The sequence below is a fragment of the Plecotus auritus genome (assembly GCF_963455305.1).
Source record: "Plecotus auritus genome assembly, chromosome: 15".
Taxonomy (NCBI): domain Eukaryota; kingdom Metazoa; phylum Chordata; class Mammalia; order Chiroptera; family Vespertilionidae; genus Plecotus; species Plecotus auritus.
The window spans coordinates 321,910-348,083 of NC_137781.1; the positions used below are offsets into that span (position 1 = coordinate 321,910).

Here is a 26,174-nt window from a genome sequence, read left to right on the forward strand (position 1 = left end):
CATGGATCGGCTGCCTCCTGCACGCCCCCCACTGGGGATGGAGCCTGCAACCCCGGGCATGTGCCCTGACCGGGAATCGAACCCAGGACCCTTCAGTCCACAGGCCGACGGTCTACCCACTGAGCCACACCAGCCAGGGCCAAAGCAATTTTTTAGAAAGAAGCAGTAAGGGGAAAGTGCGCTTTTATTCATCGACGCGTCCCCAGAACATTTGACGTGTCCAGAGTCACGGCAGCCTTTCCGCGCAGCCTGCCGCCACCTCTGGACCTCGCCTCAGTCGTGCAGTCGGAATGAGCGCTATGGGAAACAAAGTGAGAACTGGGAACACCGCCCGCCGGCGTGGCTGCGCGGTGGAGCGTCGACCTATGAACCAGGAGGTCAGGGTTCAATTCCTGGTCAGGGCACAGGCCCAGGTTGTGTGCTCGATCCCTGGTAGGGGGTGTGCAGGAGGCAGCCAATCCATGATTCTCTCTCATATGGATGTTTCTCTCATATGGATGTGATTCTGGCTGGAATCAATAAAGATCCGATATAATAAAACCCTAATATGCAGATCAACCGAACAGTGGAACCACCGGCCGCTATGATGTGCACTGACCACCAGGGAGCAGACGCTCAACGCAGGAGCTGCCCCCTGGTGGTCAGTGCACTCCCACAGGGGGAGCGCCGCTCAGCCAGAAGTGGGGCTCGCTGCTCCTTAGCATTGCCGCGAAGGCGGGAGTGTGGGTCAGCCAGAAGCCGGGCTCATGACTGGTGAGCACAGTGGTGGTGGCGGGAGCCTCTCCCGCCTCCACTGCAGGCGGATGGTAGGAGCGAGGGGTCCTGGACTGTGAGAGCCCTGGACTGTGAAAGGGATGTCTGACTGCCGGATTAGACCCTATCGGATGCCCAGTCCCCAGGCCTAAGCCGGCAGTCAGACATCCCCCGAGGGGTCCCGGACTGCCAGAGTGCACAAATTTCGTGCACCAGGCCTCTAGTGTGTGTGTTTGTGTGTGTGTGTGTGTGTGTGTGTGTGTGTGGAACGGATAACACTAAAAATGAACGTTTTTGTAGAACAAGCATGTCAAACTCAAAGGCTAACAACGGGCCAAATAAACCAGGCATGCGGCCCACGGGTCACGAGTTTGACATGCTTATTGTACAGTGTGGGCTTTTTAAACCCCAAATTATAGAAATGTGACGTCTGAATTTCTTGAAAGCAGGAAGCTCTCATTCAGGCTTTTGTACTTCATGCCCTTGGATGTAGCGGGCACGTGAACAGAATCAAGAAAACGAACCCAATGTGTGGACAGGTACACAGAGGGATAAAAAAAGCCCAGTCCGAATGAAAAGGATAGGCTCAGGAGGACTTTTTTTTTTTAATCGCACACTGAATAAATACCGAGGACCTACTCTGTGCTTGTAGGCATTGCACCAGGTTCGTGGAAAGCGAATGCTGAGGTGAGGACAGACACTGGCTTCCTGCTTTCACGGAACAGGGAGACCAACCTAATGGTACATGACAGGCAGATGCGAGGAGAGCTGGCCTGGGTGCTGGCCTGGGGATGTCCACCTACTGGCCGCTGGGGGGGGGGGTGTCCAAGGCATTGCAGACGGATGCCTGAGTGGAGATGTGCAGGTTGAAGGGGCATTAACTAGGGTCAGAGGGCAGGGAGTTCTCAGGCAGGTAAACTAGCATCTCGGGAGGCTCTGTGGCAAGTTAATCCTGGTACTTGCGAGAAATGAAACATGTCCTATCCTATATAATAAAAGCCTAATATGCTAAGTGTCCAGTCATGTGGTCATCTGTTCAACCAATCAAAGCGTAATCCTATCTAATAAAGAGGGAATATGCTAATTAACCATCACTCCGTCACAAAGATGGCTGCACCCACAGCTGAGGCCAAGTTCCCATAAGGAGCCTTAACAAGCAATCAGCAGGACCTGCGGCTACGCCCTCCCCCACCCCCATGGGGCTTGACAGGGGATCTCAAGGTGCGCTTCCCGTCCTGGTGCTGGGCTAGGGGACCTCAGGCCGTGCCCCCCACCCGGCACCAGGCCTGGGACCTCAGGCTGCACCCCCTGCCCCAGCACCAAGCCAGGGGACCTGAGGCTGTGCCCCCCTGCCTGGCGGGGCTTGACAGGGGACCTCAAGGTGCACCTCCAATGCTGGGTCGGGGGAACTCAGGCCGAGCCCCCCGCACAGGGGGGACCTGAGGCTGTTCCCCCCCCCCGGTGCTGGGACGGGGGACCTGAGACTGCTCCCACCCCCCACCCTCCCGCCTGGCGGGGCTTGACAGGGGACCTCAGGCCATGTCCCACACCTGGTGGGGCTTGATGGGGGACCTCAAGGCATGCCCCCCCACCCCAGTCTGGGCCGGGGGACCTCAGGCCCCGCCCCCCTGGTCCTGGCGCCGGGCCAGGGGACTTGAGGCTATGTTCCCTGCCCGGCGGGGCTTGACAAGGGTGGGACTAGCCAGGTCTGGATCTAGTCGAATGAGGGGGGGTGGCGGCCGGGTCTGGGTCTCACGCGATTTTGAGGCGCATGTGGGTGGGCGGGGACTTGACTCTGGTTCCCGCGGCGTGCCCCAGACTCTGACAGGAGGAAGGTTTTCATATACATTTTACTAATTTTCTTTCATTTCTGACACTTCTATTATAGAGAAAGGGCAAATAGCAATATTAAATTATTTCCTCTAATTAATCCCCTTTTAATGTGCACGAATTTCGTGCACTGGGCCACTAGTATACTAATGATATGCTAAGGCCGCTCAACCGTTCGCTATGACATGCAATGACCACCTGGGGGCAGACGCTCTGACCGGTAGGTCAGCTTGCTGCTGGGGTCCGGCTGATCGAGACTGAGCGAGACGGGCCGGACATGCCTTGGAGCCCTCCTGCAGTCCCTCCCTGGGTGGCCAACCTCCTGCAGTCCCTCCCCAGTTGGCCAACCTCCCGTGTCCCTCCCCGGCCCTGATCATGCAGCAGTGGGGTTCCTCGGTCTGGCCTGCGCCCTCTCGCAATCTGGACCCCTCAGGGGATGTCAGAGAGCCGGTTTCGCCCGATCCCGCAGGCCAGGCCAAGGGACCCCACGGGTGCACAAATTCGTGGGATATAGGCATAAGCCATTGTAGGGGAAATAAGTTAGAGAAGCAAGTAGGGGCCACGCCATGAGAGGGTTTGGGTAAAGATTTGGGTGTGTATGAAATCCAATAAATTCAATTCAAAAAATTGCAACTCAAAAAGTAAAGCATTTGATTTTTTCTAAAAAAGAAAGAAATACGATAAGAAAGTATAAGAGGCCCTGGCCGGTTTGGCTCAGTGGGTAGAGCGTCGGCCTGCAGACGGAAGGGTCCCAGGTTCGATTCCAGTTAAGGGCATGTACCTTGGTTGCGGGCACATCCCCAGTGGGAGGTGTGCAGGAGGCAGCTGATCGATGTTTCTCTCTCCCTCTCCCTTCCTCTCTGTAAAAAATCAATAAAAATATATTAAAAAAACAGAAAGTATAAGAGTATTTTAAGCAGGGAGGCGAAAGGATTAGATTTGCATTTTAAAAAAAGGTCATCTTGCCCTAGCCAGTTTGGCTCAGTGGATAGAGCGCCGGCCTGTGGAGCGAAGGATCCCGGGTTCGATTCTGGTCAAGGGCACGTCCCTCGGTTGCAGGCTCCTCCCCGGCCCGAGCCCTGGTCAGGGCACCTGCAGAAGGTAACCCATCCACGTGTCTCTCTCACATCGATGTTTCTGTCTGACTTTCCCTTTCTCTTCCACTCTCTCTACAAATCAGTGGAAACATATCCTTGAGTGAGGATTAAAAATAATAATAATAATTTGGAAAAATAAAAATAAAAAAAGATCACCTTGGCAGGCTAAAGTATTGAAAACAGGTTAGAGGAGCCGCAGATAGAACAGACAGAAAACTATTCTTCCAGGTCGTGGTGACAGGAGAAAAGAGATAAAATACAAAGGATTTTAGCAGGTCAAGTCATCTCAGTAGAACTTCTATTTCCCTGCTCATTGTCTGTCATTTAAACTCAATCCTCATCTTTCTGGGTTTTTATTGTCTCACAGGATGACTCAGCTAGCTTTTTGTGTCTTGGATGGCTTCCAACATACATCCACCGAGGAGTTCCATGGAAAGAGTTCAACAACGTTATTCAGACCCAGAAGAGCGGGGAGGAAAAGAAGGAAAGCAAAGAGCTGCTCCATATTTACTTAAAGGTCGTTATTCCTTCCATTTTACCGCGGTACGCCCGAGCTTCTGGCTTGGGCTTGAGACTCTGGGCTGGAGGGACGTTGCCGTACGTGGGGTAGTTTTCCAAATATTCCGTCGTTGGGCAAAACGCGCCCGAGTTTTCATAAATCCTCGTGGTTCCATGTGGACAACGATGTCGCCTGGGAAGACAGAAACCAAACTGGAAGATTATCTTCTCCTTCAAATACATGTTGTGTGGTAATCTACACTAATAAAAGAGAAATATGCCAACTGACCATCACTTTGCGACACCCACCAGCCAATCGGGAGTGAGTATGCAAATTAACCCAACAAAGCTGGCGGTGGCCCCGCCCCCCAGCCGCTCCGGGCCTCTGGGCAGCACGCATGCAGGCACGGAGCAGCCAGGTGGGGCGGGACACCTGCTATGAGGAGGAGGGTGGGGGGCGGAGGGAGCGACAGGAGCTGCGCTCCGCTGGAGCAAAGACTGAAGGCTCCGGAGCGAAGACTCCGGCTGGAGCGAAGATGGAAGGCGGCGGCCAGAACGGAGGCCTGGGTCCTGGGTGCTGGAGGAAAACTGGTGCCGGCAGCCAGGGGAAGGAAGGCCTATTGCACGAATCTTTGTGCAACGGGCCTCTAGTCTATAATAATAAAAGGGTAATATTCTAATTAGACCGGACATCATTCTGAATGTCATTCTGGACATCCATCCAGATGAAGCTGGGGCCGGAGGGAAGCCCGGGTCCCGGGTGCCAGAGGGAAGCCAGTGCCGGCAGCCGGGGGAAGGAAGGCCTACTCTTGCACGAATTTCGTGCATCGGGCCTCTAGTTACATTATAGTCAGAGCCCTTCAATAAACTCAGCGTCTCTAAATTTAAGAGCATCTTTCCTCCATGATTTACAACAGCTGAGATCTGGAAACAGCCCAAGTGCCCATCAGCAGACGAGTGGATAAAAAAGCGGTGGTACATTTACACCATGGAATGCTATGCAGCAGTAAAAAAAAAAAAAAAAAAAAAGAATCTCTTACCCATTGAGACAGCATGGAGGGACCTGGAGAGTATCATGCTAAGTGGAATAAGTCAGTCAGAGAAACACACGTATCCCGTGATCTCACTCATATAGGAGCCTAATCAACAAGGTAAGTTGATGAACAGAGCGGATCCAGAGACATGGAGACATGGAACAGAGTGTGGAAACTCGGAGGGAAGAGGGGGAGGGTAGGTAATCAACCAAAGACCTTGCTTGTATGCATAACCCATGCAGGCAGACAGTGAGGTCCTGAGGGCCTGGAATGGGGAATGGGGGATGGGGGCGGACTGGAGGGGGCCGATGGGGGGAAAAAGGAGGACATAGGTAATACTTTCAACAATAAAGTTCTGTTTTTTTAAAGCAGCTTTACTCAAACAAAACAAAAAGCCTTCCACTGGCCTGGCTCAGTCGGTTGAGATCCATCCTTCAGGGCACCCAAAGGTCTCTAGTTCGGTTCCGGTCAGAGTGCATGCCCAGGTTTCAGATTCATGCCCCACATGTGAATGTACCTTTTCATGTACCTCCACTTATCCTATATAATAAAAGCCTAATATGCTAAGGGTCCAGTTGACTGTTCAGCCACTCAACCAATCAGAGAGTAATATGCTAATGATCAGCTAAGGCCACTCAACCGCTGGCTATGACGTGCACTGACCACCAGGGGGCAGACACTCCAACCAGTAGGTTAGCTTGCTGCTGGGGTCCAGCTGATTGGGACTGAGCAAGATGGGCCGGACATGCCCTGGAGCCCTCCCACGGTCCCTCCCCAGCTGGCGAACCTTCCGTGGCCCTCCCTGGCCCCAATTGCACAAAGGATGTCTGACTGCTGGGCCTAAGCCATCAGCCGGACATCCCCCAAGGGTTCCTGGACTGCGAGAGGGTGCAGGCCGGGCTGAGGGAGCCCCCGCCCTGCTGTGCACGGATTTCGTGCACCAGGTCTCTAGTCTATCTATGTAAAACCCTAATATGCAAATTGACTAAACAGTGGAATGACAGGCCACTATGATGCACACTGACCACCAGGGGGCAGACACTCAACGCAGGAGCTGCACCCAGGCAGCAGGCCCCAACTGGCAGCTGCGGGGGCGGGGCCAGCAAGCAGTGGCACCAGGCCAACCAAGGCAGGTGCCAGCGAGTCCCTGATGGCCCCGCAGATCAGCCCTGATCGCTGGCCAGGCCTAGGGACCCTACCCGTGCACAAATTTCGTGCACCGGGCCTCTAGTTAATTATAAACAACTAGAGGCACGAAATTCGTGCACTGGGGGAGCGAGTCCCCCCTCAGCCCAGCCTGCGCCCTCTCACAGTCCAGGACGCCCTCGGGGGATGTCCAGCTGCCATGGAGGCAGGAGAGGCTCCCACCACCACCCACCACCCCTCACCAGCCGTGAGCCCGGCTTCTGGCTGAGCAGGGCTCCCCCTGTGGGAGCGCACTGACCACCAGGGGGCAGCTGCTACACTGAGCGTCTGCCCCCTTGGTGGTCAGTGTGCATCACAGAGACCTGTCATTCTGCCATTTGGTCAATTTGCATGTTAGCCTTTTATTAGATAGGATGTGTACCATGAAACTGGGGGAGGGGACTGCTGTCCATCAACATGCGGCCATTTCCCTTTGGAGGAGATTACAGAAGAAGGGAGGGACCTGTTGGTAACGTTTACTTAGCCAGCATTCTCTAACCCCTGGGTCAGCAGCGAAGCCCGGACGACTGTTGACAGGAGCGGAAGGTTGCTAGGCAGGACTCACAGAACAGTCCTGGGTCTCAAGGTGGCCACTACCACCTCTCCAGTCACTCGGACCCAGAGCTGCTTGGGTGGGAAGGGGAATAGGGAGACTGAAAGAAGCCCAAAACGGGTTGAAAACTCAAGAATTGCACACCTTGGGATGGGGTCCTGGGGTCCGGGGGCTGGGAGGGGCATGGCTCAGTGGTTGAGCCTCTACCTATGAACCAGGAGGTCACTCTTAGATTCAGGTCAGGGTACATGTCTGGGTTACAGACTCGATTCCCCAGTGTGGGGCATGCAGGAGGCAGCCGATCCATGACTCTCTCTCATCATGGATGTTTCCATCTCTCTCTCCCTCTACCTTCCTCTCCGAAGTCAATCCATAATAATAAAAGGGTAATATGCTAATTAGACTGGACATTATTCCGGACGTCCTTCCTGAAGAAGCAGGGGCTGGAGGGAAGCTGGTGCCGGCAGCTGGGGGAAGGAAGTCCTACTCTCGCACAAATTTTCGTGCATCCGGCCTCTAGTAAAAATATATTAAGAAAAAAAAAAAAGAATTGCACACCGTTCTGTTCCATTCCTTTTCCTCGATCTTTCTTTTCCTTCCCTTAAAATAAAAAAATTTGCGGGACATCCAGGCTCCCAGCCGGATCCGATCGCTCCACTTTACAAGCCCTAATCCTGCCACACCTTCACGCCTAGGACTTGCCCGGCCAGCCGGCAGGTCAGTGTGCACCCCGGACAGGGCGTCTACACAGCAGAAACGTCTAAACCGCTTGTACCGGTCCCCGGCGGTGCAGACCGAGCTGCGCCCGCGGCGCCCGCCCTCCCGCCGCCCGGGGCCGCCGCTCACCCGCAGGTGCAGATCTGACACAGGCACCGGCTCCGCATGCTCTCCGCCCGCCCGGTCCACTGCGCGGCGCCTCCGAGCAGCCACTGCCCTAGTTCCGACGCGCCTGCCGTCGCCCAGGCAACGCGGGCGCCCCGGAGACGGACGCGGTGACGTCAGCACGCGCGGGTCAGACGTCGCGCGTCCCCAGCCCCGCCCCGCCCCGCCCCACGCGCAGGCGCACTGCGACCGCGGAGCTCTGGGCGCCTCAGACGCGCGTGTGCGACCCGGCGAGGGTTACGAGCAGGTGGGTGCGCCCCTCAACCTCGCCCGCCGGGCTTTGGGGTCCCGGTCGGCCGTCTCCGGGCGGGTCGTGGGGGAAACCCGGGCGACGGGAAGGGACGGGCCGCTTCCCCGCGGGGACCCGGTTCCCACGCGCTGAGGAGAAGGGGGCGTAGACTCGAGGTGTTTCCTTCGCTGAGAGGAAGGGGATGCGGGACCCCAGTGCCGCGCGGGGTTCGGGGGCACGTGACCCCAAACTTTTCCTCGGGCGCCGTGGGCCGACCTGGGCCGCGGACGTTTCCCTCGGGAAGCGCGCGCGTGGTGAGTGCGGGGCGGGGAGACGGCGGCGGAGGGGGGGCGCCCTGAGGTCCCCACCGTGCACCCCGCGCCCAGCGCCGCGGGGTGCCTCGCAGCCGCCCCCACGCCCTGTCGGGACAGGTGCCGCCCCCACACCCCGTCGGGCAGGTGTGCGCGTCAGGGCGGCTGCTGGACTTGGGCCGCGGTGCGTGGGGGTGTCCCTTCTCCCGGGAACTTCCATCGGGTTCCGGGGTGCGGCACCCAAGCTGTCCCGTCAGCACCTCCCAGCGTTGTTATTTTATTTTATTGGTTTTAAATGATTTGAACGCCCCGCCCTGGAGCCCAGGTGCCCCTTGGCATCGTCCCTGTGCCCTTCCCCGTCCCAGGACGCCAGCGCCATGGTGCCCAATAGTTTGGAGAAGATGGTGCAGCTGCAGAGGAACCCCAAGAACGTCAGGAACATCTGCGTGTTGGCGCACGTGGACCACGGTGAGGAGGAGCCGGGGTGCCTGTCCGGGGCCGAGGCAGGGGCCGGGACCCCGGGGTGTCCGCGGGGTCAGAGGCGGGACTTCCGGCCTTTGATGTCAGAGAAGCGCTCGGTGAAACATTGGAAATTAACTAGCTGGCCGGTGATATGCATTCTGGCGTGTTGCCTTGTTTTTTTCATGTTAGTCTGTGTTTTTGTTGTTGTTTTTTTAAATTTCAGAGAGGAAGGGAGAGAGAAACATGGATGATGAGAGAGCATCATGGATCAGCTGCCTCCTGCATGCCCCCCCCCCACTGGGGATGGAGCCCCCAGCCCTGGAATCGAATCCTGACCTCCTGGTTCCTGGTTCCTGGTTCCTAGGTCGATGCTCAACCCCGGAGCCATGCCGCCCAAAACTGTTGCCTTGTTTTCTAAATGAGAATTTGAGTGTTAAACTTGGGAGTTAGCCCGGGCCGGTGTGGCTCAGTGGATAGACCGTCCGCCTGGAAACTGAAAGGTCCCGGGTTCTATTCCGGTCAAGAGGACATGCCCTGGTTGTGGGCTGGACCCCCAGTAGGAGGGAGTGCAGGAGGCAGCCAATCCACCATGATTCTCTCTCATCATGGATGTTTATATCTCTCTCTCCCTCTTCCTTCCTCTCTGAAATCAATAAAAGTATATTAAAAAACAAGACACAAATGTATTATTAAAAACAAACAAACAACAACAAAAAAAACTTGGCAGTTAAAAACTGCACGATGCTTGAAATGGCCCAGTGCAGCATTCAGAGAGAAAAAAATGATTTATCGTGCCTGCCACCTGTTGTCCTTCTGAGCTATGGAGGGTTTGCATTGAGAGTCATCACGGAAAAGATGTTGGATGATTTTGTTGTTTGTTTGTTTTATATCATCCTCACCTGAGGATATTTTTTCCATTGATTTATTATTATTTTATTAAAATATATTTTATTGATTTTTCTACAGAGAGGAAGGGAGAGGGAGAGTTAGAAACATCAATGAAAAAGAAACATCAATCAGCTGCCTCCTGCACACCCCCGACTAGGGATGTGCCCGCAACCAAGGTACATGCCCTTGACCGGAATCGAACCCGGGACCCTTCAGTCCACAGGCCGACGCTCTATCCACTGAGCCAAACCGGTCAGGGCTTTTATTTTATTTTTATTGATTTCAGAGAGAGAGGGAGAGAGAGAGAGAGAGAAACAGCAATGATGAGAGAATCATGGTTCGGCTGCCTCCTGCACACTGCCTACTGGGGATGCAGCCTGAGACCTGGGCATGTGCCCTGATGGGGAATCGAACCCGGGACCCCTCAGTCCACAGGCTGACGCTCTAGCCACTAAGCCAAACCAGCCAGGGTTGATGTCGGGGGATGGATGAGGTCATTACAGTAAACTGGATCCGAGTCTCGGAGGACGGATTTCAGGGACGGTGTGAAAGTCCTTTGTCAGCCACGTACCGATTGGCATGGCGGTCTGTCTGCGGGGTGAGTGCGGGGCGGGGAGAGCCTGAGAGCCTGTGCATGTTACTGTATGTCAGTCAGTTATGCGTCCGTGCAGAAAGCAGCTCTGCCCGTAAGCCACAGGTGGCGTGACAGCTTTCCGGGGTGATGGATGAGACCTACGGGCTGGAGACGCAGATTCTCCCGCTGCGGAGAGAACGCTGAGCGTCAGGACCTGTCTCCTTCCAGACGATACTCCGCTGGAAACTATCGTTAAACTCTTTCGTGTGCCCCTGTGACTACTTCACTCGGTGTAGGCAAGTGGGAAATCTCTGCCGAACCGGTTCTTACAGTTAGATGTTAAATCTGCAGAGATGTAGACGCCCCTTCACGTTAAAAATAAAATAAATAAAAAAATAGAGCCCTGCCCGTAGCCAGTTTGGCTCAGTGGATAGAGCATCAGCCTTTGGTCTGAAGGGCCCTGGGTTCGATACCAGTCAGGGGCACATGCCCAGGTTGCGGGCTCAATCCCCAGTAGAGGGCGTACAGGAGGCAGCCGATCAATGATTCTTTGTCATCATGGATGTTTCTATCTCTCTCTCCCTTCTTCTCTGTAATAAAAAAATATATATTACAAAAAAAAAAATAGAGCCCTGGTCTGTGTTTCTCAGTGGTTAGAGCATTGTCCTGTGCATTAATGGGTCTCGGGTTCAATTCGCGGTCAGGACACATACCCAGGTTTCGGGTTTGATCCCTGGTCGGGCGGGGGTGGGGGAAAGGAGAGGGAGGTGACCAATCGGTGTTTCTTTCTCCCTCTCTCTTCCTCTCTCTGTCTCTCTCTGTAAAATCAATGAAAAAAGCATATCCTTGGGTGAGGGTTAAAAAAATTAAAAATAAAGCCCTAACCAGTTTGGCTCAGTGGGTAGCATGTCTGCCTGCAGACCAAAGGGTCTCAGGTTCGATTCCGGTCAAGGGCTACGTGCCTCCGTTGCAGGCTCCTCCCGGCCCAGGCCCTAGTCAGGGCTTGTGCAGGAGGCAGCCAGTCGATGTGTTTTTCTCACATGGATGTTTCTTTCTCTGTCTTTCCCTTCTCTTCCACTCTCCCTAAAAATCAATGGGAAAATGTCCTGGAGTGAGGATTAAAAAGTAATAGTAATAATAATAAAAATTAAAAATAAGAGATAAATTAAAAAATAAGTGGATTTAAATTAATACTGTTATTTTAACAGGCAAAACGACCCTGGCCGACTGCCTCATATCCAGCAATGGAATCATCTCCAGCCGCCTGGCAGGCAAGGTATGTAGTTACACGATGAACACTTGCTGCGTTTCAGCAAGTGTGAGCCGTCTGCAGTGTGATGAATCGTCTGCTGTGCGCTTAGCGATCCTGTAAGCGCCACAAGTCAGGCTATATCCTGGCACCGTTGTGGCCGTTTTCCCAGACACAGAGACTCTCCCCAGGCGGGTGAGTTGGGTGGTTTGAGGGGAAAGCAGAAAAAGCCTCAGCTGGGGGGAAGTGACACGGGTAAAGTGGAAAAGGCGCCTTTGCGAGGTCTGCTTGCTGTGAGTGGAAGTTTTGCATCTACGCCACCAGGAGAGAACGTGAACCGGTAGAGGGTGTATCAGTGATCGCAGACCTTGAAGGCTCAGCGACGTTTTAGGAAAGGAATCCAAGAGATCTTCGTTTTCAGCTCTACAGGCAGTCCTTGGGTTACGTCAGAATCGACATATGTTGTTTCGTGGTTACGTCACTATCTCCCATCCTATCTAATAAATAGGGAATATGCTAATTGACTGTCACACCCTCAAAGATGGTGGTGCCCACAGCCAATAAGGAGCGAATATGCTAATTGACTGCCATGCCCTCAAAGATGGCGACGCCCAGTCCCCTCAGCCCTGCTGGGGTGGCAGTCACACGGCGCAGCTGGGCGCGCCCCCAGCCAGGTCCGGCCTCTCCGCACGCCTGCCTCCGGAGTCCCTCAGTTTCCTCAGACCCCCAGCCACCCAGGGCCGGCCCAAGGCTCGGGTAACCAGGACCGGCCGAGGCTTACACTGCTGGCAGTGGCAGCAACAGAGGTGTGATGGGGAGTCACCTTCCCCTGATATCCGGGTCACCTCCCGCCCCTGAAGGCTCCCGGACTGTGAGAGGGGGCAGGCCAGGCTGAGGGACCCCCCCGCTCCAGGGCATGAATTTTCATGCCCTGGGCCTCTAGTCTATGTATATAAAAGCCTAAGCGCCCCTTATGACCGGTGGACCGGTAGCCATGACGACGCAGTGATCACCAGGGGGCAGACGCTTAACGCAGGAGCTGCCCCACAGTGGTCAGTGCGCTCCCACGGTCAACCTCCCGTGGCCAGCCAACCTCCTGGGGTCCCTTCCCGAGGCCGGCCTGCGCTGATCAATCAGGCCGACTGGCCAACCTCCCACGGTTCTTCCCCCCGGCCCGCAGGCCCCAATTGCTGGCCAGGCCGAGGGACCTCACCCATGCACGAATTCGTGCACCAGGCCCCTAGTCTATAATAATAAGAGTGAAATATGCTAATTAGACCTGATGTCCTTCGGGTTAACCTTCCAGACGAAGCTGGGGCTGCGAGGGAAGTCTGGGTCCTGGGTGCCAGAGGGAAGCCTGTGCCGGCAGCCAGGGGAAGGAAGACCTACTCTTTTTTTTTTTTTTTTTTTTTTAAATATATTTTAATGATTTTTTACAGAAAAGAAGGGAGAGGGATAGAGAGTTAGAAACACCGATTAGCCACCTCCTGCACACCGCCTACTGGGGATGTGCCCACAACCAAGGTACATGCCCTTGACTGGAATCGAACCTGGGACCCCTCAGTCCGCAGGCTGTTGCTCTATCCACTGAGCCACCCTGGTTAGGGCAGGAAGGCCTACTCTTGCACGAATTTCGTGCCTCAGGCCTCTAGTATAGAATGACAAGAGAATGAGACTTTTTGGAGGAAGGCCTTCCTTTTTTTAAAATATACGTTTTATTTCAGAGAGGAAGGGAGAGGGATTGGGCGATGGAAACATCAGTGATGAGAGAGAATCTCGGATTGGCTGCCTCCTACACACCCCCCACTGGGGATCCAGTCTGCCGCCCGGGCGCGTGCCCTTGACAGGAATTGAACCCGGGACCCTTCGGTCCGCAGGCTGACAACGCTCTGTCCACTGAGCCACATCGGCCAGGGCTGGAGGAAGGCCTTTCTGAGAAGTGGGAGGGGTGAAGAGGAGGCAGACAGGAAACCAGGAGACGGGAGACTCCTGGGAGAATTTCACACACGTGCAGAGCACACACATGTGCAGAGCACACACATGAACCAAGAGTAACTCACTCAGGTGTGTCTAAGGGCTGACCAAGAAGAGTGAGGGCTAACAAGGATTGTTAGTTTGGCCAGAGGGCATTGGTAGCTTTTAAGCGTTTGGTTTGCCAGAGCTATGGGGCATGAAGCTCTTCAGAAAATTAAAGAGTGAATGCAGGGTGAATCAGTGTGACAACCACATGACAATAAGTTACTCTCAGGGCTTCTGAATGAAAGAAATGAGGACATAGAAAGGGGTGAAGAAGTACCCTCACCAGTCGGGCTCAGTGGACAGAGCATCAGCCCAGGGACTGATGAAGGGTCTCGGGTTCGATGCTGGTCAAAGGCACGTACCTCGCTTGCAGGCTCGGTCCCCAGCCCTGGTCAGGGTGCGTGTGGGAGGCAACCATTCGATGTGTCTCTCTCACATGGATGTTTCTCTCTCTCTATTTCTCCCCTCTCTTCCACTCTCTCTAACAATCAATGGGAAAAACATTCTCCACTGAGGATTTAACAAACAAACAAAAAAAAGGATGAAGTTTTCAAAAGTTTGACGGTGGAGAGAAGTAGGCAGGGCAGGGAATAGACCGTCCTGCAGCGGGCGGGGGAGGTTAGCGAGGTGCTCAGGGCTGAGCTGGACAGGGGGTCTCCCGGTCCGTTGAAGCCACCGTCAGTACGAAGCTCTGTAACGCCCAGGGAACGAGATGCAGGCTCGTGTGTGGGCGTTGACACTTTATAAAAGCCATCAGCGAAATGGCCTTGTTAGAAATGTCTTCTACCTTCTCATTCTCCTTTTGTTATTGTTTTTTTTAATACATTTTATTGATTTTTTACAGAGAGGAAGGGAGAGGGAGAGAGAGTTAGAAACATCGATGAGAGAGAAACATCGATACAGCTGCCTCCTGGACGTCTCCTACTGGGGATGTGCCCGCAACCCAGGTACATGCCCTTGACCGGAATTGAACCCGGGACCCTTCAGTCTGCAGGCTGATGCTCTATCCACTGAGCCACACTGGTTAGGGCATTGTTGTTGTTTTGGGTTAATCCTCACCCGAGGATATTTTTCTCATTGATTTTTAGAGAGAGTGGAAGGGAGGGGGAGAGACACACAGAGAGAAACATCCGTGTGAGAGAGACTCATTGATTGGTTGCCTCTCAGTTGTGCCCCCAGTGGGGCCAGGGATTGAGCCTGCAACTGAGGTACAAGCCCTTGACGGGAATCGAACCGGGATCCTTCAGTCCACAGGCCAATGCTCTATCCACTGAGCCAAACCAGCTAGGGCTATCCTATCATTCTTTTTTTTTTTTCTTTTTTTTTTAAGAGAGGAAGGAAGAGGGAGAGAGAGAGAAACATCAGTGATGGGAATCATTGATCAGCTGCCTCCTGCACGCCTCACACGGGTTCGAGCCCGTAACCCAGGTATGTGCCCTTGGCCGGAATCGACCCTGGGACCCTTCAGTCCACAGGCTGAAACTATCCACTGAGCCAAACTGGCTAGGGCAGGGGTCGGCAAACTCATTAGTCAACAGAGCCAAATATCAACAGTACAACTATTGAAATTTCTTTTGAGAGCCAAATTTTTAAAACTTAAACTTCTTCTAATGCCACTTCTTCAAAATAGACTCACCCAGGCCGTGGTATTTTGTGGAAGAGCCACACTCAAGGGGCCAAAGAGCCGCATGTGGCTCGCGAGCCGCAGTTTGCTGACCACTGGGCTAGGGCTTTATCATTCTTTAAAAAAAAACCCTGTATTTAAAATCTAATTTAGGGAAAGGAGTGAAGGCGTCTCGTGGTTCCAGAGACCTCTTGTTGGGATGTCTGTTCAGACTTCGTCAAAGAGCCTGTGAATGGGAAATGAGTGGCCGTGTTCTTGATGAATGAAGAGCATTCCCCCGATGCTACCTCCCGTGAATTGCTCAGGACCACCCCTCATTCACGGCTAAAATCTGAATGAGCAACCCTCCGGGGAGGCTGTGTGCTGTCTGACTACATTTGCAAAGTAGTTCGTGTCTTTCAGTTTGTGTTACGTTCTCTTCCCCATGGCAAACTGACATTCTCCATTTTTTCCCCCCCTTAAAATAAAACCCAAAATGCCTTTACTATAAAAGGTAAGCACTTAAGCCCGGCCGCCATGGCTCAGGGGTTGAGCATTGACCTAGGAACCAGGAGGTCACGGTTCGATTCCCGGTCAGGACACATGCCCGGGTTGTGGGCTCCATCTCCCGTGTGTGGGACGTGAAGGAGGCGGCCAATCCATGATTTTCTCTCATCATTGATGTTTCACTCTCTCTCCTCTCCCTTCCTCTCTGAAATCAATAAAAATGTATTTTTTTAAAAAAATAAGCACTTAGCCCTAACCAGTTTGGCTCAGTGGATAGAGTGTCGGCCTGCAGACTGAAGGGTCCCAGGTTCGATTCCGGTCAAGGGCATGTACCTTCGTTGTGGGCACATCCCCAGTAGTGGGTGTGCAGGAGGCAACTGATTGATGTTTCTCTCTCATTGATGTTTCTAACACTATCCCTCTCCCTTCCTACCTGTAAAAACCAATAAAATAAAAAAAAGCACTTAACACCAAAATCCCAATCATTCCATTTGAATGTGACATTTCAATTCCTTGGGAAGTAAGGGTGCCTCTGTTTCATTCCCACAGTTACGGTACATGGACAGCCGGGAAGACGAGCAGATCCGGGGCATCACCATGAAATCCAGCGCCATCTCCCTGCATTATGCACAGGGTAAGTCCATCTCTCTTTTTGTTTTCTTTAATATAATTGATTTCAGAGAGGAAAGGAGAGGGGGAGAGAGAGAGAAACATCAATGATGAGAGAGAATCATGGATCAGCTGCCTCCTGCACGCCCCCTACTGGGGATCAAGCCCGCCACCCAGGCACATGCCCTTGATCAGAATCGAACCTGGGACCCTTCAGTCCGCTGGCCGATGCTCTATCCACTGAGCCAGACTAGCCAGGGCAGTCCATCTCTCTTTTAAGGAAAACTAGTTTTGAAACTTCGCTTCTTTTCCCGGGTTAATCGCGTGCCTCCATTTCTCTGCGTTCTACTGCACACATCGCATCCTCGCCTTTCCAAATGACCTGTGGTCAGAGCCAGGCTGTCCAGACCTGGATGCGGGTGGGGACCTCTGGCTGTTCACACCTGCCCCCCGTCCACCCAGGTGATTGTGTAGATTTCTTTCTTTTTTTTTTTTTTTAATATATTTTATTGATTTCAGAGAGGAAGGGAGAAGCAGAGAGACAGAAACATCAATGATGAGAGAGAATCATGAATTGGCTGCCTCCTGCACACACTCCCACTGGGGATGGAGCCCACAACCCGGGCGTGTGCCCTGACCGGGAATTGAACCGTGACCTCCTGGTTCATTGGTCGACGCTCAGCCACTGAGCCACGCTGGCCGGGCTGTGTCGATTTCTTCAGAAGGAAGGTCAGACATCCTAGGCTCAGCCTTCGTGTCCCATGTCTTGGCTGGGTCCCTGTCCCACCCTGTTGCCTGTGTGTTGGATTTAGAGTCTAACTTGCGTTGCTGTGGGGTGCCATGATCATGGCAGCTTGCTCTCCCCAAATAAGGAGGTCATTTTGACAGCAACCCTTCCAGGAATTGGAAAGGATTATTGTATTTGGCCAGAGATCATCGGTAGGTGGCCAGAGCTGTGGGAATGGAAGCCTTTCGAAAATTAATAACTTTTATTTTTTTATTATTAATTTTTTATGCCAAAAAAAATTTTTTTTGTACACACACCAATGAAGGGAAGCAGTCTTCTGACAAATGGAGAAGACTAAGATGCTTTTATTTTTTATTTTCAAGAACGGTTTACATGTCATTTATTTTTAATTAGGTGTTTTCTTACTCTTTTTTTTTATACAAGCAAATGAGTAAATGAGTGATTTTAGAAGTATAGATCTATGCAAAACTCTAATCCGGATGACCCCCCCCCTCTTTTTTTTTTCCTTTAAGGATTAAATTTGGGAAGGTTAATATTAAACTCAGCTAATATGTGTGACTTGAAAAATACTTATTATTTTTATTTTTTCAATTTTGTTATTGATTTCAGAGAGGAAGGAAGAGGGAGAGAGAGATAGAAAAATATCTTTTTAAAATATATTTTTATTGATTTCAGAGAGGAAGGGAGAGGGAGAGATAGATAGAAACATCAGTGATGCGAGAGAATCATTGATCGGCTGCCTTCCGCACGCCCCCTAGTGGGGATCGAGCCCGCAACCCGGGCATATGCCCTTGACCAGGAATCGAACCTGGGACCCTTCAGCCCACAGGCCGACGCTCTATCCACTCGGCCAAACCAGTGAGGGCTAGAAAAATACTTTTTAAAAAATACTTTCCAATGTGTCCTTATAAACCCACTGATCATAATTGCCAAGTTAACTATGTGTTACAATCATTTATTCCCCTACTGATCACATATTTTCTACATAAAAATGACTCAGAATCTACGTTCCCCGTTATTCCTGGCTCAAAAATGGATTATTAAACTCCACTTTACCTCATAACAACTTTTTGGGGAATCAAGCTGCCGGGGCTGAGCAGCAGACCCCGAGCGACGGATGAATGGATTACCCAGACACAGCTCTGCTGTGAACGAGAGGGCTAAGGGGCTGCCGGCTAAAGGGACCAGACAGCCTCCATGGCCTGCCTTGTTGGGCTTTTCTTGCAGCAGCAGTTTGGATCGAGTTTATCTTGTAGCTGCAGAAGGCTAAGATTCTGAGGTAGCTGATTGGGGACCTACTGCAGTGGGAAGACGTGCTCTGTCGCCTTCAGATGTTGGGCCTACTTGGCTAACACTCCCATAGGCTTTCCCAGTGGGTCTCCCTCCTGCGGGCCTGCTTTCCCAATTCCTGACGATACACAGGCTGGCATTGCAGGTGGCCTGTGTCACTCTCCTGTTCATCCAGGGACCTGTGTCGCTCTCCTGTTCATCCAGGCATTTCCCAGGAAGCATAAGACATGACAGTAGGTCCTCGGGTTGCGTGGGAGATCCGTTCCTACGGCGCGATGTAACGCGATTTTCGCCGTAAGTCGGAACCTGCCTATGTAAGCTCCTACGGCACTCACGTGGAGCACAGACACAGCAGTAATGAAGTGAAACAGTAAAAAAAGTTTAAAAGAAAGATAACAATTCCTGACCTTTACTTGTGGTAAATCTATCATAATAAAAGGGTAATATGCTAATTAGACCTGACGTCATTCCCGACAAAGCCGGGACCAGAGGGAAACCCGGGTCCAGGAGCCAGAAGGAAGCTGGTGCCGGCAGCCGGGGGGAAGGACGGCCTACTCCTGCACAAATTTTGTGCATCGGGCCTCTAGTAAGTAATAAAAAACATGAAGCACGTATGTACATACATCAAAGTGACGGAACTTGGTTTTTTTTTTATAAATGGGAGATAGCGACATAAACACAAAACGACACCGATGTAACCCGAGGACTGCCTGTAGTGTCGTCGTTGGCAGAAGCCATGGTGTTCGGGTCTGGCAGGACTTTGGCTAACTGGCTCTCCGACCCCAGGGCCGGCTCCCCAGTCACCTGTCTCGGGCCTCTGTGTCACCGGAAGGCAGAGCTGACTCACGTCCTCTTAGAGCTCTCATTCATTGCTTTGCATGCTCCCCTTCACCTCAGCTTGGTCTTCCCAGAATGTGGCACAACAGGTTCTTCCAGGCCTTCCACGTAATCACAGGCCACAGACAACGAAGCATCAGTGACGGGCAGCTCCTAGATGCCCCGTGATGGGTGGCAACCCTGCGCTCTTCAGCGAGCGGGTGCTGGGCTGCCGTCTCAGCCTCAGAGAGCGCCAGGCAGAAACGGTGCTCGCGAGTGAAAGAACCTGTGGGCGTGGATAAATGTGACAGGCCCAGACAGCAATTTATTCTCACGGCCCCAGCGCCCTTTGGGTCCTTCGCCCAGTGTTCCGCCACCCGCTGCCGGCGGAGTCTGGGCTCCTGAGAGGACACGCGTGCCATCTTGAGCAGCGTGGCCGAGCGTATGTCTTTGGGGTTAGATGGGTTCGAGCTCCCACGCTGCCGTTCTGCAGTGTTTGGTCTTAGGCGGTGAGCCTCGGAGTCGGGTTCTAGCCGCGTGTCCTGCAGGAAAACATTTCACTTCCTGTTTCCTCGTGTTCCTCTCCGTAAAACTGGGCTAATGGTGGCAGCCTCCACAGGTGGTTGTAGGTCGACATGAACTAGGGCCTGAAACCAGGGTCTTAGAACAGTGCCAGGCAAACAGGCCGCCCACAGACGCCAGCTCCGGCCTTGGTTGTCGTCATTATCAGTGTCACTAGGGCACGAGTCACGTCATCGTGCTGCTGAAGTCCCCCTGGGGACAGCCCTCTGCGCGCCCCATAACGTACCATATCAGCCCTGTGGTGTCGAGCCCACAGAGGTTGAAAGGCAGAGTTAAGAGAAGGAGCGAATGTCCAGTATCTGGGGGGGTGTTTGAGCATTCACATAATTATTTCACCTTTGAAAGAGAATTATGTCAAACTAGAGGCCCGGTGCACGCAACTCGTGCACATGGGAGAGGGGTCCCTCAGGCTGGCCTGCGCCCTCTCGCAGTCCCGGAGCCCTTGGGGGATGTCCGACTGACGGCTTAGGTCTGCTTCCCGTGGGCCTAAGCCGGCAGTCAGACATCCTTAGCACCGCCGCAGAGGCGGGAAAGGCTCCCTCCACCACCATCGCGCTCGCCAGCCGTGAGCCCGGCTTCTGGCTGAGCAGCACTCCCCCGGTGCGAGTGCACTGACCACCAGGGGGCAGCTCCTGCATTGAGCGTCTGCCCCCTGGTGGTCAGCGTGCGTATTGGCGACCGGTCATTCTGCCGTTCAGTCGATTTGCATATTGGCCTTTTATTACATAGGACTAGCAGTAAATGGGGAATAAGGTTAGAATTCTGATGAGTTACTGTTTGTCTTCATGGTTTACTTAACGTTTTAATGTTCAGTCTGTAACCTGGGGGCTGGGCCAGGCGCTCCGCGGTGCCCGGGACTGACGTCGGCTTAGTGGGATGTGCTAACACGGCACGTGTGGTCACCCTGCTGTGAGCGTGATACTGTGATGCCGGGAGGACTGGAGGGGATGCTCCATGTGAGAGCACTTAGCACACGGCTTGGCACATGTAGTCACGCCTTAGGTTTTTGTAGGATGGACTTGAACTCTTGACCGAGCAGATGGCGCCTGCTCTTCGGGATTTTGTAGGGAAGTCGTTGGGCAACTGCTCTGTGTCTTCTGAAGTCGCATGTCCCGTTTTGGCCCCTTTGAACAACCTTCCCTCTCAGGCATAGTCTCAACATCCTCATCTGTGAAATGGGTTTAGTCATATGTATCTAATAGGGTTATCATAAGGGTTCAATAATGTGTGATCAGGGTTAAATTTGTTTACTTAGCACAGTGCCTGGCTCACAGGATGCTAAGTAAGTGGTAACTTAGAATAATAAAGTCTGAATATTTTATTTACTTTTTTTAGAGGGGGGGGGGGAAGAGAGAGAGAGAGAGAGAGAGAGAGAGAGAGAGAGGAGAAACGTTGATGTGAGAGAGACACATTGATTGGTTGCCTCCTGAAAGTTGGGCATGGGAGGAACCTGCAACCTAGGTATGTGCCCTAGGCCGGGAATTAAACCCACCACCCACCCCCCAGCCAGTTTGGCTCAGTGGATAGAACATTGGCCTGCAGACCGAAGGGTCCCAGGTTCAATTCCTGGTCAGGGCTCAGTGGATAGAACATTGCCCTGCAGACCGAAGGGTCCCAAGTTTGATTCCTGGTCAGAGCTCAGTGGATAGAACATTGCCCTGCAGACCGAAGGGTCCCAGGTTTGATTCCTGGTCAGGGCCCATGCCCGGGTTGTGGGCTCCATCCCCAGTAGGGGGCGTTATAGGAGGCTGCTTATTAATGATTCTCTCTCATTGATGTTTCTCTCTCCCTCTCCTTTCCTCTCTGAAATCAATCCTATATGATAAAAGCGTAATATGCTAAGTGTCCGACCCTTCATTCGACTGTTTGTTCGACCGTTCCACCAGTCGCTATGACACACACTGACCACCAGGGGTCAGACGCTCCAACCAGGAGGTTAGCTTGCTCCTGGGGTCCGGCCAATCAAGACTGGGCAAGATGGACTGGACACGCCCTGGAGCCCTCCCGCGGTACCTCCGGCCGGCCAACCTCCTGCGGACCCTCCCCGGCAGCCAGCCCCCATCACCCCGGTCAGGATTGAGCAAGATGGCCCCAATCAGCCCCAATCGCCGGCCAGGCCGAGGGACCCCACCTGTGCATGAATTCGTGCACTGGGCCTCTAGTAAAAATGTATTTAAAAAAATAAAATAAAAATGAACTCACAACCCTTCGGTCCCACGGCTGACACTCTAACCACTGAGCAACCCAGCCAGGGCAAGTCCAAATATTTTACGTAGATGCTATTTGGAGTCAGTAGTTTCATCCGCGGGAATTCTTGATTGGACTGACAGGTGCGGGTGGAGCCTTTGTCATCTGTAGCCTGACAGCATCTCCAGAGCTCTCTTCCTCTGGAACGCCTGAGGCAGCGCATTGTATACCTGCACAGCTGACAGCGTCTGTCCTCCCATTCCATTCCAGGTGACGAGGAGTACCTGATCAACCTCATTGATTCTCCGGGACACGTGGATTTCTCCTCCGAGGTGTCCACAGCGGTGCGCATTTGCGACGGGTGCATCATCGTGGTCGATGCCGTGGAGGGAGTCTGTCCACAGGTAGTGGGCTGTGGTGTGGAAATATGTAACCGGTGAGGGAAGGTGGGGAGAGGAACTGACTGTTGATGGCAATGTGCACATAGACATTTCACTGACAGCCCTGGCCGGTTTGGCTCCGTGGATAGAGCGGTGGACTGAAGGGTCCCGGGTTCAATACCGGTCAAGGGCACATGACTGGGTTGCGGGCTCGATCCCCAGTAGGGGGTGTGCAGGAGGCAGCCAATCAATGATTCTCATCATTGATGTTTCTATCTCTCTCTCCCTCTCACTTCCTCTCTGAAATCAATAAAAATACACTGAGTGGCCAGATTATTATGATCTCTGAACGCATAATAATCTGGCCACTCAGTGTATATCCTATAGAATAAAAGACTAATATGCAAATTGTCCCCTCGACCAGGAGTTCGGCCAGCAGGCAGGCCGGCCAACCACCCATGTCCCCTCCCCCTGGCCAGACCCCACCCATGCACGAATTCATGCACCAGGCCTTTAATATATACAGTGTGTGTGTGTGTGTGTATGTATACACACACACACACACACGCACACACACACACATATTGAGTGGCCAGATTATTATGCGTTCAGAGATCATAATAATCTGGCCACTCAGTGTATTTTTATTGATTTCAGAGAGGAAGGGAGAGGGAGCGAGAGAGAGAAACGTCAGTGATGAGAGCGAATCATGGATCGGCTGCCTCCACGCCCCCTAATGGGGATCCAGCCCACACCCCTGGGCATGTGCCCTGACTGGGAATTGAACCCTGACCTCCAGGTTCATAGGTTGATGCTCAACCACTGAGCCACGCTGGGCGGGCGGGCGGGCGGGCTCTTCACTGTCTCTGACCCAGTTTCATTTATCCTCCATAAGTAAATGGCCAGTTCCATGAAGGTAAGGATGATTTCTTGTCTGTACTTCTTTGCTGATGTGTTCTACACTCGGTGAATGTCTAGTGACCACCTGTGTCTGACTGGCATAGTCTGAGTTATAAAGGAGTATGGAAATGAGCAGTTATTATTTTTTTTTTTTTTTTTAAAGAGAGGTTTTAAAAAATATTTTTTTTTTTTTACAGAGAGGAAGGGAGAGGGATAGAGAGTTAGAAACGTCGATGAGAGAGAAACATCCATCAGCTGCCTCCTGCACACCCCCTACTGGGGTGTGCCTGCAACCAAGGTACATGGCCTTGACTGGAATCAAACCCGGGACCCTTCAGTTCGCAGGCCTACGCTCTATCCACTGAGCCACACCGGTCAGGGCTGGTTATTATTTATTTAAAAAAATATATTTGTATTGATTTCAGGGAGAAGGGAGAGGGAGAGATAGAAACACCAGTGATGAGAGAGAATCATGGATCGGCTGCCTCCTGCACGCCCCCTACTGGGGATCCAGCCCACAACCCGGGCATGTGCCCTGGATTGGAATCAAACCCGGGACCCTTCAGTCCGCAGGCCGACTCTCTACCTACTGAGCCAAACCAGCTAGGGCGGAATGAGCTGATGATTATTCAGGATTCCTTTAACGTGCTTTATCTCCAATCACGAGTTTTCTGTTTTCCTTTCTGTTTTCATCAGACGCAGGCAGTTCTGCGCCAAGCCTGGCTCGAAAACATCCGGCCCGTGCTGGTGATCAATAAGATCGATCGCCTGATCGTGGAGCTGAAGTTCACGCCGCAGGAGGCCTATTCCCACCTCAAGAACATCTTAGAACAGGTATTGCATTCTTCACTGCGGTGATTTAAAAATCGGGGCTCGAAGAAGAGTTGTGAGGAAGTTGCTGTGTGGAGTCTGAGGCGCGGCTCTGGGAAATTCACTTCCGTAGAATTTCTTTACTTTCCCACTTACGAGGCACATGTGCTGGCATCATCATATTACAGCAGAGGCAGCGGCACCCGCCTCCTCTCTGGGTCCCCGCCCGCTGGAAGTGTCCTCGCGCATGAGGCTTGGACAACAGGTTTTCATGCTGTCTTGTTTGAAATCTTATAGTTCTGGTTCCATAGGGAGGCGATGTTAGGAGGCTGTTCGGTTTTGTGATGAGCTGTCTTGAGAAGAAATGTACTCAAGCATTCATTCATTTTATTCATCAGACTTTACATAGTTATACGAGAGGCCTGGTGCATGAAATTTGTGCAAAAGTAGGCCTTCCTTTCCCCGGCGGCCGCCACCAGCTTCCCTCTGGCAGCCGGGACCCGGGCTTCCCTCGCAGCCCCGGCTTTGTCCGGAAGGACGTCCGGTCTAATTAGCACATTACACTTTTATTATTATAGACTAGAGGCCCGGTGCACAGATTCGTGCACTGGTGGGGTCTTGCGGCCTGGCCTGTGCCCTCTCACAATCTGGGGCCCCTCAGGGGATGTCAGACTGCCAATTTCGGTCTGATCCCTGCAGGCCAGGCCGAGGGACCCCTCCGGTGCACGATTCTGTGCATTGAGCGTCTGCCTCCTGGTGGTCAGTGCACGTCATAGCTACCAATTGAACGGTCGCTTAGGCTTTTGTATGTATAGATGTTGAATAAATGAATTATTGGATGCTAGAGATGGTGAATGCAATGACAGACAGTCAGAGTCCCTATTTTCAGAGGTCTCCCGGTGTGGAGGGCAGACCGACAGGTACAGGGGCTATTTGGAGATCGATGAGATGAGCCCTGGTGTGATCTGAGAGCACAGGTGAGGGCCACCTCTCCCAGATCGGGTCCTGAGGGAAGAGGGGTTCGGAAAAGTCTCACCACAGAAGCCTCGAGATGGAAGAAAGAGAGTGTGCGCCAGGGAGAGAGCTGTGGCAGGGTGAAGGGACGGAGAGAAGGATGAGACGGACAGTCTAAAGGCAAGAAAAAGCCCAGTGCAGTGCTTCATTCACACAGCTGCGGATGATTACAGCGGAGAGTGCGGTGACGTCACGCGGCGATGAGGGGGCAGTAGAGAGGATCCCAGGGCTCAGAACCTGGGATGCCAGGCAGGCGGGTTGGACCTTCCTTCTTCTTTTTCTTCTTTTTTTTTTTTTAGTATTGATTTTTTTACAGAGAGGAAGGGAGAAGGATAGAGAGTTAGAAACATCGATGAGAGAGAAACATCCATCAGCTGCCTCCTGCACACCTCCAACTGGGGATGTGCCCGCAACCAAGGTCCATGCCCTTGACCGGAATCGAACCCGGGACCCTTCAGTCCGCAGGCCGACGCTCTATCCACTGAGCCACACCGGCCAGGGCTGGACTTTTCTTCACCATGTGAGACCCGCTGGAGAGCACTTGCTGAAGGGAGGGAGTGTCGAACGCAGAGCAGTGACCAGGAATGGGACAGTGGATTAGTTCTCTGTAGAGACGGGCGGATGGGTGACCCGCGTCCAGCACGGCCAGGGGTGAGCCTGAGGAGGGCGGTGAAGGATTAAAGGAGACAGACAAGAGAATACAGCTGGGGCCAGGTGGGACACTGTGCCTGGATGAGGACACGGTGACCCAGCCTGCAAGCCGAAGCTTTATTTTATCGTCAGATCCCACCAGGCAAAACAAGGGGCAGGGTCAGCATGCTTACAACGTTCTTGTGAGTTTCCGATCCAGTTCGTGACTCAAGCCTTGTTTGGGCAGCACTGGCTGCCCCTCCCCCAGCCCATCAGCTCCCCGGGAACGAGGGAGGGCGAGGAGGTCCAGCTTCATTGTGTGAGGGGGGCTCTCCCTCCACGCTGGGCCTGTACGTGGCTCTGCCACAGGTCGGTCCGAGGCTTGACCTGATCCTGTAGCCGCTCCCTGCAGGCGGGCACAGGTGAAATACTCCTGCCTGCAGGGGAAGGAGAAGGGCCAGCAAATACACACAGACTTCAGGACTTCTTTTTCAGAGGTTTGTGTGTGTTTTTAAATATATTTTTATTAATTTA

General features: G+C 53.0%; 2 protein-coding genes across 4 annotated transcripts in view; one reads left to right on the plus strand and one right to left on the minus strand.

The window, feature by feature from the left end:
* Positions 1–2,594: 2,594 nt before the first annotated feature.
* Positions 2,595–7,914, minus strand: SAXO2 (stabilizer of axonemal microtubules 2). Its single transcript, XM_080651721.1, has 2 exons — positions 7,797–7,914; positions 2,595–4,371 (listed from the first exon to the last, which is right to left on the minus strand). Exons 1-2 carry the CDS (start codon positions 7,832–7,834, stop codon positions 4,188–4,190), a joined length of 222 nt encoding a protein of 73 aa, XP_080507847.1. The 5' UTR covers positions 7,835–7,914; the 3' UTR covers positions 2,595–4,187.
* A 104-nt stretch (positions 7,915–8,018) lies between these two features.
* Positions 8,019–26,174, plus strand: part of EFL1 (elongation factor like GTPase 1) — a 91,260-nt gene continuing 73,104 nt past the window's right edge. The window contains exons 1-6 of one of the 3 annotated variants that reach the window (XM_080651675.1): positions 8,019–8,079; positions 8,738–8,840; positions 11,505–11,572; positions 16,224–16,308; positions 22,177–22,310; positions 23,883–24,020. In XM_080651675.1, the coding sequence (XP_080507801.1) occupies positions 8,750–8,840; positions 11,505–11,572; positions 16,224–16,308; positions 22,177–22,310; positions 23,883–24,020 (516 nt within the window). In that variant the 5' untranslated portion in view covers positions 8,019–8,079; positions 8,738–8,749. Of the gene's footprint in view, positions 8,376–8,697; positions 8,841–11,504; positions 11,573–16,223; positions 16,309–22,176; positions 22,311–23,882; positions 24,021–26,174 lie in introns of all 3 variants that reach the window. The other 2 variants (XM_080651676.1, XM_080651677.1) reach the window with 2 other exon arrangements.